Source organism: Geospiza fortis, unplaced genomic scaffold (assembly GCF_000277835.1).
Source record: "Geospiza fortis unplaced genomic scaffold, GeoFor_1.0 scaffold53, whole genome shotgun sequence".
Lineage (NCBI taxonomy): Eukaryota > Metazoa > Chordata > Aves > Passeriformes > Thraupidae > Geospiza > Geospiza fortis.
This window is the reverse complement of record NW_005054305.1, coordinates 6,584,436-6,596,557: the sequence shown is the minus strand read 5'-3', so window position 1 is coordinate 6,596,557 and position 12,122 is coordinate 6,584,436. Positions and strand designations below refer to the sequence as shown.

The window sequence follows — 12,122 nt, the reverse complement described above, 5'->3', positions numbered from 1 at the left end:
GCATAGGATTTAAGAGAGGTTGTGGAAAGAAAATGGCTTATTAATGAAAAATAATAGAGACTTGGACTTCTATCCATAAAAGCTGATAGCAAATTCCTTAGGATAATAGCTGAACCTGAATATTCAGTTATACCTCCTGCCTTCTATTTGAATTGAGGAGAAAAAATTAGGATTTTTTTTTTATGGTTTCAAGTATTTCAATAACAAAAGAGCATGCATATACCAGAAATATTTAATGTTTTCTAATGTGTTATTTATATTACAAGTATTATAGATTTAATGAAAAAAATAAAACCAAAGAGAAACACAACTACCTCCTGTAGGCAAGTTCCCTGCTATATGGAGAACTCACAGTTTGTGCAGGAATGAAGTGGAAATCTAACAATGCAATATTAATTTCAAATATATTTTTAAGGGAAAGTTATAGGATGTGAATTTTCCCTTAACCTTTCAGGCTTAACTTTTAATTTTTTTATATGTCAAATAAAAGTCATGCTTCTCACTCATCCCAGTTTACCAAAAGCTAGTTTTTATGAATTTTTCAAACACTTTGTCATATGTAGAATCAGTTCAAAATGTAAATGTGAAAAAAAAAAAAAAGTTCTAATTTAATTGATAATTTTGGAGAAAAGCAATCAAATCCACTGTCATCAGAATGTTCTAATCCCTTTCTGTGTCATAGGAATAGTTTCTATGAAAGTATTTTTGCTACACAATAGCACATGGGAAAGTATACAGAAAAGCACACATTATTTGCAAGAGTAGTTGCTGAAATTGTAGATTTTTGTGTATTCAGTGGCAGAGAGTGAAATACTGAAATGTAGGAAAAAGAAGAAAGGGCTGGATGTACAACTGGGAACAAGCAGAATTCTGTCAGCTTTAGAATAGGCTTTTATGTATTCATTAAAAAGATTTAGTAACTTTTACCAATGTGGAGGCAGATTTCTAGAAGAGAATCATGTAGAGCCAGTAAAGTGTTTTCATCTCTGCCTGCCTCCTAACCCCTTTCCTTTCCATGCAGCATGGAGACCTCTGCTGCTGTTTCGCCAGCTCTTCAAATGCTCGTCTCTCTTGCTCACAGGAGTTCTGTGGTTTATGAGTGGCTGGTGTAACTAACTGAAAGAGTTACACACTACTCAAATAGATGTAAAAGTCTCTTAACTAAATGCAAATGTAAAATGTAAAGTAAATGTGAAAAATGAAGCTTCGTGAAAAAAAAAATGCCATACTTCCATCAGAGGCATTTTCTCCTGAAAAGGTGGTGTCTTTTGTTCCATGTTGGCCTTTTTAAAGTCACAAAGACATGATTTGTCCTGGTTTTGGTCATTTCAAGTAGTCACCCTCAGTAATTAGCTTTCTATCACTGAATTAGTTTTGGTTGGGTAATCAAGTGCCATCTGTGTACACTCACCAGGGTAGCCAAGAGTCTCTGCTGGGAGAAGCTTTGCTGTGGGTTCATGTGGTGTCATCCTCCAAACCCTGTCCAATGGCCATACACCAGTGTGGAACCCCAGCAGGCACTGAAGCACTGTGGTAGACTTTATATTTTTAAATGTTACAGATTACTTCTGCTTTAGTCCTCATAAAATAACAGCACGATTTCTGTTGGCAACTCTGGGGTTTCTGCACTGCTGTCTTTTGCATCTTTGGGGTATTCTTCTACAAATAAAGGGAAAAGGTTTTTCTGCTGTAAGCATGCTAGAAATTGATCAAAAATATATTTTTTTATATCAAAGAAATATATTTTTCATAGAAAGGCAGCAAATGGAATTCATTTTAGAGTTTGGGGAGCTGCTTTTTGAGAAGGTTTCAAATCAGATGGAAAATATCCATTAAAAACATGGGTTTCATAGCATAAATGAATTTATTGGGAAGACTGAGGGGAGGGGATGTGATAACAGTCCTCAGTTGTTGGAAAGAGTCTCATAAAGAGGGAAGAGAATGCTCTCTTCTCCCAAAACCACACCTTTCCTCCATTGCAATCTATGGTAGACACATGAAAAAGAAATAGGCTTAATACATTTATTAAAGTCAGAGGTTGGTCTTAAAAATGTTTTAATAGTTCTGAAGACAGTGAAGTTTACTGCAGGACCACAAAATGTATTTGTCAGGGTCTGTGGAGGAATCTGAATGAGCATGTTCCTGTCTGTCAAAGGTGGGAGCAGCCTTTTGAAAGAACAGTGCAAGACCTAAAATTGGGTATTGTGTATGAACTGTGAGTTGTCCTCTGCTCTCCCATCCCTTGTTGAGCACTGCAGCTACTTAATAGAGTAGCAAAAGGAAATCCTTATTGGCTTTTGCACAACTGCAGAGTCAACACAAGTGAGAGATGTCTCTTCCTTCTCTGAATCAGTATTCATCTGTGCAGAAATACAGAAAGGTATTAACTGAGCTTTTACAAACTCAAAGTGAGCTTTTTTTCTTCCTCAGTTTGCTAATGAAAGAGCTAGGAGAAAAACATGTCGTTTTCCTGGTACTGTACACAGTCTTCAAATTCACAGTGAATAAATTTGGATTCCTACCATGCAACTTTCTCAGACTGTTTTTCCCCACAGTTCATTTAAGATGCTGAAGTTGTTGTTTAAATAAAAACTTTAGAGAAGATGTTGGGCAGGGCTCTCTATGCAATACTTTCTTTAAAAAACAAACAAAAAAAAACCAGACCTAAAAAAAAAACCCAAGAAAACCAAAACAAAAAAAAACCCCCTCGACTGTTGCATTTTAAAAAGATATACTTAAGCCATTTTGACCTGAATTTGCTTCCTGCACAAAAGGAAATCTCAATGCTGGTGCATAATTTATGATCTTGGCATCCAGCTGAAACATATGTACATACTGAAATCAGTTTTGCATCTGTTTAACTTTGTGCACATGAGTACTCTAATTGGATTTAGTCTGATGAAATGATACATGTGAGATCAAGTGTCTTCACAACAAAGATTTCAGTTAGTAGGTTTCTTTAGGGCAGCAGCTTCTATGCTTTGTATGGTGCCTAGCACATGAAATGGCTTTTTGATTATTTCAAAGCTTTCTGCATGCTATGCAGCTGTAGTGACATGTGAAACAAAGAGCTACAGAAGAACAAGTCTTGCAGCATAGGTCAGATCTTCTACTGCATAGCACTGTACAAAAGTAGCAACTAATTCATTGTAACTTTCTTTTTAAAAAAAATGTCTTTTGATAATCTCTTTAGGTTTAAAGGAAATCCCTCTTTCCTTTTTTACAGGCTACCAGGCTGCAGCTGTTTGCCTTCTGGTAGCCATTGGCCAGGTTAAACTTTTTTCCTCACACATGCTAGACACTCTGATAAAAAACAGCCATCATCTCCTTTAGGATAGACCCTGAACTTATCTGACTGGGCAGCAAGGTAGATACCATCTTCACAAGACAAGCTATCAGTGTATCAAGAACTGGAGTTTTGTTTTTTGCTGCTCTTGCAAGCCTTATCCTCCCCTGCCATCTTGCATCTGCCATCTTGAACCCTGGCTAATGTCTTGCCCCAGAAGGGGTGGTGCTGAACTTGCTACTTGTTGAAGCTGTTTTTATCCCCAGACAGCTCTTCTGGGTTGTTTTCATGTTTTCTCACTCTTCCTACATCTGCTGTGAGGGTCTAGGGAATGAAGAGTGATCAGAGAGTGAAGAGATTCAGGGAAGGGGATGAGAGAGACTGCAAGTTCTGATGTTAGGAGCATTAGGGATTAAAAACTGGAACTCCAGGGGATGGGTGCTGTGAGAACATAGTCTAGGAGGATATATAAAAAAGGAAGGCTTGGAATATGGATGCTGTTAAGGCAAGGCAAGTGACTCTAAAACACTCTGAACACTCTAAAACACTGTGTACACTCTGATGGTGTACAGAGGACCAAAGATGGAAATGAAAACAGGAAAAGGGAAAAAAAGAAGCTGAAGTAAGACTATAAGGCAAAAAAATATACCTTACGGATGGATGGTTTTGTTTGTCTTTCCCTTCTACCTCACTGTCCAGATTAATTCTCTGGCTGGCAAAATACTCCGAAATAAAGATAATTTTAGGAAGCTCAGAATGTGGTTCAAGGCATGCCATTTGAAATACATTTTTATTTGAAGGATTATGCTCCTGACTTTTGCTGACATTAAGGGAGGAGGCATCTAAAAAAAGTGTGAGTGTGTGAAATTTGTCATGTGGCACCTGATTCAGAATACAGAATGCTTTGAAGCAAGACAGAAAAACATTGAAATATTACAGCATTAAGATATAGAAATAAAATTTTGCTCTGATTGACCTAAATATGAATCTGATGACTCTGGTGAAGATACTCTCTGATATGTTTGTGTGGCTGGGGAAAAGCTTTGATCTTTAAGTTTTAAGTTTTAGAATGTTAAGTTGTGGAAGGTTTTCTGTTACTTATGCCTTTTTATAGTCTGCAGTTTGAAGTGTATGCAGTGGGAACAGTCAGCTGAGGACTTGATATTGCAAGGGAAAATGCACTGTATTAACTTTTGCTAATTGGAAATTTTTTGGTCCTAGAAGTGGATACACTTTATTGAGATGGTCATCTGTTTTATCCAACAAAATGAATTTCTGCTCCGGGGAAAGTTCTGAATGCTGATTTTCAAAGAGGAAATGGTTTTACTACATGATTCTCAGAGAGCATTCAAAATGTAAACCTACACATCTCTAATTCATTCTGGGGTTTTGCAAGTGAAACTAGAACATAATCATGTCCTTATTTTGAATAAATTTTTGTATCTCTTGATAATATTTAATATTCATTGGATGAATAACAGTGTTTCCTACTTGAATCCTCTTTGCCTTGAAATGTTTAAATTTTAATTCTTTGGAGTTTTCTTCAAATCAGCTATCCCTTCTTTACATCTTGATCAATACAAAAAAGTTAGTATTTATAGGAAACTTCTGTGGGTAGTACTTACACAAGCCTGTATGGCAAAGATTTCATCTTAACTGTAGTCATAATGGGTAATTAATTTGTTAATAGATTTACTGAATTTGCAGTTGGTCACATTTTTTAAAGCACTGAAAGTAATATAATTGTGTATTGTTTGCTCTTGGAAAGATTAGGAGCACTTTATGTTGAACAAAGTATAAAAAGAATTAATGGAATTCTTGAAATATTTACTGAGCATTTTTTTATAAGTAAGACCTTATTTTTGCTGAGAATTTTTACAAGCATATTCTTTTTCTCTATTTTCAGTCCCCTGCACATAGCTATTCAAGCTATGACTCTGGCAAGAATGAGAGTGTAGGCAGAGGTGCTGAAGATCTGTCTCTGAATCGAGGAGATGAGGATGAGGATGACCATGACGAGCAAGAAGATCCTGAGAAGGTTAATGAATCAGATGGGGTAGAAGCTGAGCGACTGAAAGCTTTTAACGTAAGCCCTCTTGCACTCACCTTGTTTACTTCTTCTGTTCCTTTTGCATTGTTGGTTTTGGGTAAGTCTGACAATATTAAAGGCACATTAATTTGCGGGATTTATTTCAGTTATTATTTTAATGCACATTAAACTCTTGCCAACAGATGACAGATTTGCTGTGTTTCATTTAGAATTTTGAGGCAGAGTGCCATCTTTACCAGTGAGGAAAACAAAGCTTTGTTCTCTATGTGTGCATGTGTGACCATGTGTGTGGCTGTGTGGATGTGCATGTTCACCCACTGAATGGAAAGAGGCTGTAGCTAGTTTTGTCAGGAGACCATTCTGGTGGTCAGCTGTTCTCTATTGCTTTCTCAATGTATATAATTATGCATGAAAACACAAGCAATTGTTCAAACAAAGAAAAAAATGTGAGTCAGTTCAATAAAATGATTAGCAATCACAGCTTATTGTTAATAATGAAACTTAAGTAGTGCCTATTTTCACAGTCTGTTCTGGTTTATCTCACAAGTTCTGTATCCTATAGACTTTTCTTTTCTTGTCTATTTTTTTAAACCCAACCCACCCCCACCCCAAATAACCCTTTAAAGAACTGTTTGCTTTATATTTCTGGCTTCCCGTTACAAAGCTCTTCAGTGGATAGAAAACAAAAACTGTCTTCCTATCAGTAATCAAGCCAGAAAGCTAGGAAGAGAAGAGAGCTGCCCTCCAAACCCATCTCCTCTGTCTCCCTCTTGCCAACAGATGTTTGTCAGGCTGTTTGTAGATGAAAACTTGGACCGAATGGTCCCAATCTCTAAGCAGCCCAAAGAAAAGATCCAGGCTATCATTGACTCATGCAGGCGACAATTCCCTGAGTATCAAGAGCGTGCCAGAAAACGCATACGTACTTACCTCAAGTCCTGCAGGCGGATGAAAAGAAGTGGTTTTGAGATGGTGAGTTTTGACTTAAAACCCAGCCCTAGTTTCCATCAAAACCCCATATGTAAATCCATGGCACTATTTTGTTTTCATCTTAGCGTCTTTATTTTTTGTTTGGTTTTCTTTTTTTTTTTTGGTAATACCAGGTCAGAGATTTCTTTTTCCCTCCTTCATTCTTCCTGAATTTATTCCCCTTGAATTAAAAGTGCTATAAGACAGTAGAGTTCACAAAATGAAGTAATATGGATCTGTAGGAAAAGAAGAACAAAGAAAGGCATGAGGAGGGAAACTGAACTATGAACTATTGAGTGATTTATTTCTTTAAGTTACAGTTACAGATTTTTGCCTGGAAAAGTCCTGCTGTAAGATGGATTTTTCTCTAAAATGTCTCTGCTATCTGGTTTCCAGTGAGCCCTGTAAAACTGACTCTAGTCTAGTAACATCACAGTGGCAATGGCTTTGGCTTTGGGTGTTTTCTTGTACACCTCAGCCCTTTGCTTATCAGTGAAAGTCACTCCTTTGAAAGCTTTCAGTTGATATACAGGTGTGCAAAACATGTTTAATGGTTGTAAACCAAACATATTTGGCCAAACTTACAATTTGAGCATCCCAATGGTTTAGTAGTTATAATTGAACCAAATCTCATGAAGATTATAATGGTATACAACTGACAGTGTTTTCAGACATTATTTTAGTATTACTCAGTAGCACAAAAATGGGTAAATAAAGTCTTCTCATTAACTGGCAGCTTCATTATCTCTAGAAAACATCTGTATTTCCAAAATGGAGGAAAGTCAGAAGAAACTAGATAGCTAAACCCTTTGTGTTTAATGTCTTAGCTACCTCTCTGGCCTTAAGATGACCACAAAAACACCTCATTATTAAAAATAGATATCATTTAGTGATTAAACATACCATTTTTTTAAATGAATCATCTGCAAACCCATTGATTACATTAAAATCATTGGAGATGATTGCATTTTACTGTTTTTCTCTTTCTCTCTGTCTTTCTCTTTCCTGCAGTTTTTTGCAGAATATTTATGAGTACCATATGTTGTTTAAGATGGTAGCTGACAGTTTTAAGAACAAAATATCAAGCTTATTTGTAGAGTAAGACCACTATTTGATAACATCAAAAGCAAAGACAGAAACTAAATTTTTGTGTGTGTTTTGGATTCAAATCAACAGGATGGTTTTATTATTTGAAACATTGGGATAACCCTGTTTCTGAACAATGGAAGCTCAGATGAAGAAAGACAGGTAGAATAAAGGACATCTGTACAGCCAGAAGTGCCAAAGATTGACTGGTGGTGTACATGGCAGATTGTTTAGCCCTAACAAAAAAACCCAAAATAACCAAACCAAACCAAAACAAACAAACAAAAAAGGACAGATAGAAAATAAATATTTCCTACAATATACTAAGTAGCATTAAATTGCATCTACTCACTGACAATAATTCATCAACATAAATTTCAGCTTTCATGAAGCCGAATATTTCATTTAGCTGTACTTTCAATTGAAAATACTTACAAAATTAGCCAATTCTAGCAAGTCTCCTCACTGTTCCAATTTATGGCCTTATTACTATCATTTTTCATGCTGATGAGCAGTTACGTAAACTGGCTCATTTTTGTCGTCAGAAAGACTTGTGCAACTGTTTTGCAATATGAAGAAGGGGCTACAGTCTGATCCATGAGACCTGGGTTGGCTTGACTTCAGTGCACATTTGCAAATGTTACTTTCATATGAATAAAGGTTGCAGGATCAAATTTTTCCTGGAAGGGGAAAAGGAGCAGAGATTATCAGGAATATGATCCTGAAAGATTTCCTGGTTTTATAATAACAGTTTATGATAGGCTTTATGTCCTTTTAAACAAACAAATCGCCCTGTAAAACACTGACTTTTTGCTCATGAGTGGAAGTGACAAGGCACTGGAACTCATGCCAAAGACTGCAGCCCTCTTGGGCCTGAAGGGATATTTGTCCTGTGTCCCTGTTTGCAGGTAGGAATGCAAGCCAAAGACTGTCCAAAGTCTCTGGAGGAGCTCCCATCAACTTCCTAAGAATATAAGCAGCACTTTATGTGTATGTCTTGAATAATTCTGAAATTTAGTGTGTATCCCTTTGGGTTTTTAAATTATTTTCTGTTTTCTAAGTTACTGTATCATCAACTCTTGATTACAGGCATTTTTTAAAAACACTACCATGGACAGGGGCATTTGACTACTTGATTGTTTTAAACATCCTTACCATTTTGGTAATGGAGAAGAATCATCTTTTCTGGATAATAACATTTGTTCAAAACAATCATGAAGGGACATGATGGTGTTGTTTTGAATAAGGGGCTACCCTCAATACAGCAAACCAGAATAATGATCTGCTCAGCAGCAGTACCAGAACCATTGTTATATTAAATAGGATATCAGATAATAACCTCCACGGGAGATGTCTTTTGCTATACACATGTTAAATACAAGTTTTTTATTTTGTTCAGGTTCAAAAATGCTACATTTTGACCATCTAGTTGCATGAGAAAAAGAGAATATTCTCTTTTATGGCATATGACAGTTCAGACTGGGTGTGGAACCTTGCAGTTATCTACAATGTCATACTGGAATGTGAAGAGAAAATGTAAACACTGTGTTAAATTAGTGTAAAACTGCATGAAAAAGATGAAAAAGCAAGCCTGGAGCCTGATTCTGTCAGTTATTTGCCGCCTGTAATCCCAATGACAGTTCTTGCTGCATAACAGACCAGTTCTAGCTTTGAGGCAATAAAAAAGGCTCAGTCTCATGAGTGTTCATATTGTTAATTAACATGATTCTTAGTATTATTATGTTTAAGAGATTACTTATAGTTATTCTGCTTCTCCTGGTGACAGATAGCTGTCTGTGGACTCTCAGGCAGCTTGTATAGCTTCTTGTTACAAATGTGCCTTTGAGAAGCTTGCTTTCTGCACTGGAAAAGCTCTGCCCATTTGACTGTGCAGATGTAGTTGTGCAGTTTCAATTCTGACACAAGTACATACCCCAATAAGGCACTCAGCTTTTCTCAGGAATCATAAATTTTTTTTTCTCCTCCCGCTGTCTCTTGCTAATGGACTGTTGAGAATGTTCTCTTACTAAATTCTACAATCTTGCCCAGAAGCTTTCCTTGGGAGGGAAGTCTGTCAAATACCAAAAGCACTGGCTTTTGGATGGGATTTCTAGGTTGTGCTTCTGCCTGCATTGTGCTGTATTGCTTTGAGAACTTAAAAACTTTTGATATTCTTAAAGAAATTATTTCTTTTTCTCTTCATTAGCCCAAAAACAAAAGAAAAAAATACTTCCTCAGTTTCAAGGACTTATATCAACGAGAATTCCTATATATATGTTAGGTGTTTTGTGACCTCTATAATGTATGCAAGAGGAATTTTCTCCCTGCAGTATTCAGATGGCCTGTTTCACTGTTTTTCAAATCCTTTGTTTAGACTTGTCCCAGCCTCTGTGAAAAAGATCTGCCAGTTAAAAAGGGTTAGTAGACAGATGCTGGAGATATGTTGTATGCATTTATTTAGTTATAGTCCAGAGAAACTTTAGTTACTAGAAATAATCAAATGAGGTTCAATTGTCTGAATAGTTATAGTTACATTTTCTCACTACTCTCTGCTTCCTCCCATCTTCATGATCTCCTATGATCAATCTCACTGCATTCAATTTGAAGTTGCATGTTACAGTATCTTTTCACAGATATGCCATATTTTCTGTGAGCATCCCAATGCAAGAGCAAGATTTTCTCGTTCCCTAAGAGATCCCTCCTTTATTTTTAAGAAAAAGGAAACCCTCCTTCTAAATACTACTGTAATACAAAACAATAGTATCAAAGAGCAAAGTGTTCTGTGTTGGAGAGAAAAGGCTAGTCATAAATGCTTTTCATTGTCCAAAGACAAGTTTGGATGTGTGGGAGAAGAGTCACACTGTGCCCAAAGATAGTTCCTGATCCAGGTCCCAGTGTTGCTCATCCCAGCTCCTTCTGTCCTATCGCCAGCCTCAAGAACAAATAACTAAGCTCTGTAATCTTTCACTGCTGCTGTCACTTGGTTGTGCCAGTTGGCTGAGGGAGGTGTTTTAACAATTTGCAACTGTGCTCGTGTTAATCAAGGTGTTTTGGATGTGTCTGGTGGCTTGTCATATGTCTGTACTGAGACTGAGCAACTTCGGTGGCAACTGGTTTCCAGAAGGGGGATGTTTTCCAAAAGCTGCCTCATTAAGATTGCTTGGGATAGGTGTCTAGGTTCTGCTTTTTAGTTTTAGAAAGAGGAATCTTTCAATATTTACTGAATTTAGTGCTGAAAAGTCCAGCTGCCCTTGCAGTCACATGGCTTTTCAGTCCTCCAGGCTTTTATGTATGGAAAGGTCATAAGCATTTTCAGGAAAATGAGGATCTGTGGATTCAGGGATGCATGTCTAATTGATTAACAAGCTGGGAAGCATTAAGAAGATTATCACAATAACAGTTACATGAGGTTACAAATACTAATAGAGTTGTTACTTTGTATTATACCCCAAACTCTGTCAGTTGGGCACTTCCCTTTCTAGGCATCTCTACCTTTTTTGGTATGGCTAACTTATTTAAGTCTGATGGGCAACTTGGTTGAAATAGGCCAAAGCTACTCTCTAATAAAATTTGACTTTTACCATTAGATCTCATATAGTCTTGAAAAAATATTCTAGAATCAGTTTTTCTAAGGCTCTTAAATATGCTGTTCTTTTTTTTTTTTTCACCATGGAACAGTTAAGTGAATACTTGTGTGATTTTTAAGAACTTCCTCCTAAATCTTCCCCAGATAACTTTTGCTTTTTAATGACTTTTCAAAGTATAGGCAATTTTGGAAACGTGAGCAGTTGAAGAAGTAACACTTTTTCCATTAGCCTTGCAAAATATGAAGAAGTTAGCTTTAAAAAAGGCATGGTATTTGGAAAAATAGAATTAAAACTAAAAGTGAAAAATACCTACTAACCTGACAGGACTTAGTCTTTTACATCCTGTGAAAGAGAAAAATATAGGAACCAAATTTTGACCTTTGTTTCAATTTTTTGTTGAATTTAGAATAAAAGTAATCCCCTCTGAAATAGCAGTAAGCTCTGATGTAGAACAAAATCCATTTTTATTGAAAAACAAAGAATAGGTTAAAAGAATGTTCACTCTGTTTACCTGTAAGCCTGAAATCAGAAAAAAAATAGTAAATATTTCAGTGGTTTTGATACTGTGATTCTGACTTAGACTGAGAGCTCTTGCTGCAATGTTACTTGATTAACTGGCCTGTGCCAATGGTTTAAGGATAGGAAGCCAACTCAGTGTATTATTTTAGGGGAAACAGTAAATAATGTTAAATCATACTCAGTTTTCCTAAGTTCTCTGGAGTTTTGCTAGTAAAGTGCTATCAGTGTTCAATACAATCCTCACCTGACTCTGAAGGAGTTTGGTCAGCAGGATAATTCCTGGAGTTCTCTGTCACTATGAAATACCAGATAAATTTGAGATAGAGGTAATTGTGCCTAGGTTTGTTAGAGAAATTAGGTAACTTTGGCTCCCTCAGCAGTCAGTGAAGCACTTTAATGAACCAGTCTGGAGAAGTTCATCCCCAGGTGTCTCATGAGTCAACAATGAAACAAAAAAGAAGCCTGGATGACTACTTTTGACAAAATACTTTATTTTTATGTAAATAAAGTCAGATGGATATTCTTGCTGTTGTTCACATAAGTAGTTTAAAGTTTCCACTAGCCCTGCTGAAATTGCTCAAATAGGCAGAGCCAGACTTGGTCCCATATGTGGGCATAGCAGCAG

General features: G+C 36.6%; 1 protein-coding gene across 5 annotated transcripts in view; it reads left to right on the top strand.

Annotated features, from left to right (window-relative positions):
* The window catches only part of NOL4 (nucleolar protein 4), a 181,740-nt gene that overhangs the window by 127,878 nt on the left and 41,740 nt on the right, over window positions 1-12,122 (top strand). For 4 of the 5 annotated variants that reach the window (XM_031066569.1, XM_031066568.1, XM_031066571.1 and 1 more), the window contains 2 exons: window positions 5,193-5,372; window positions 6,117-6,308. In XM_031066569.1, coding sequence (XP_030922429.1) covers window positions 5,193-5,372; window positions 6,117-6,308 — 372 coding nt within the window. The remainder of the gene's footprint in view (window positions 1-5,192; window positions 5,373-6,116; window positions 6,309-12,122) is intronic. The other variant, XM_031066570.1, reaches the window with a different exon arrangement.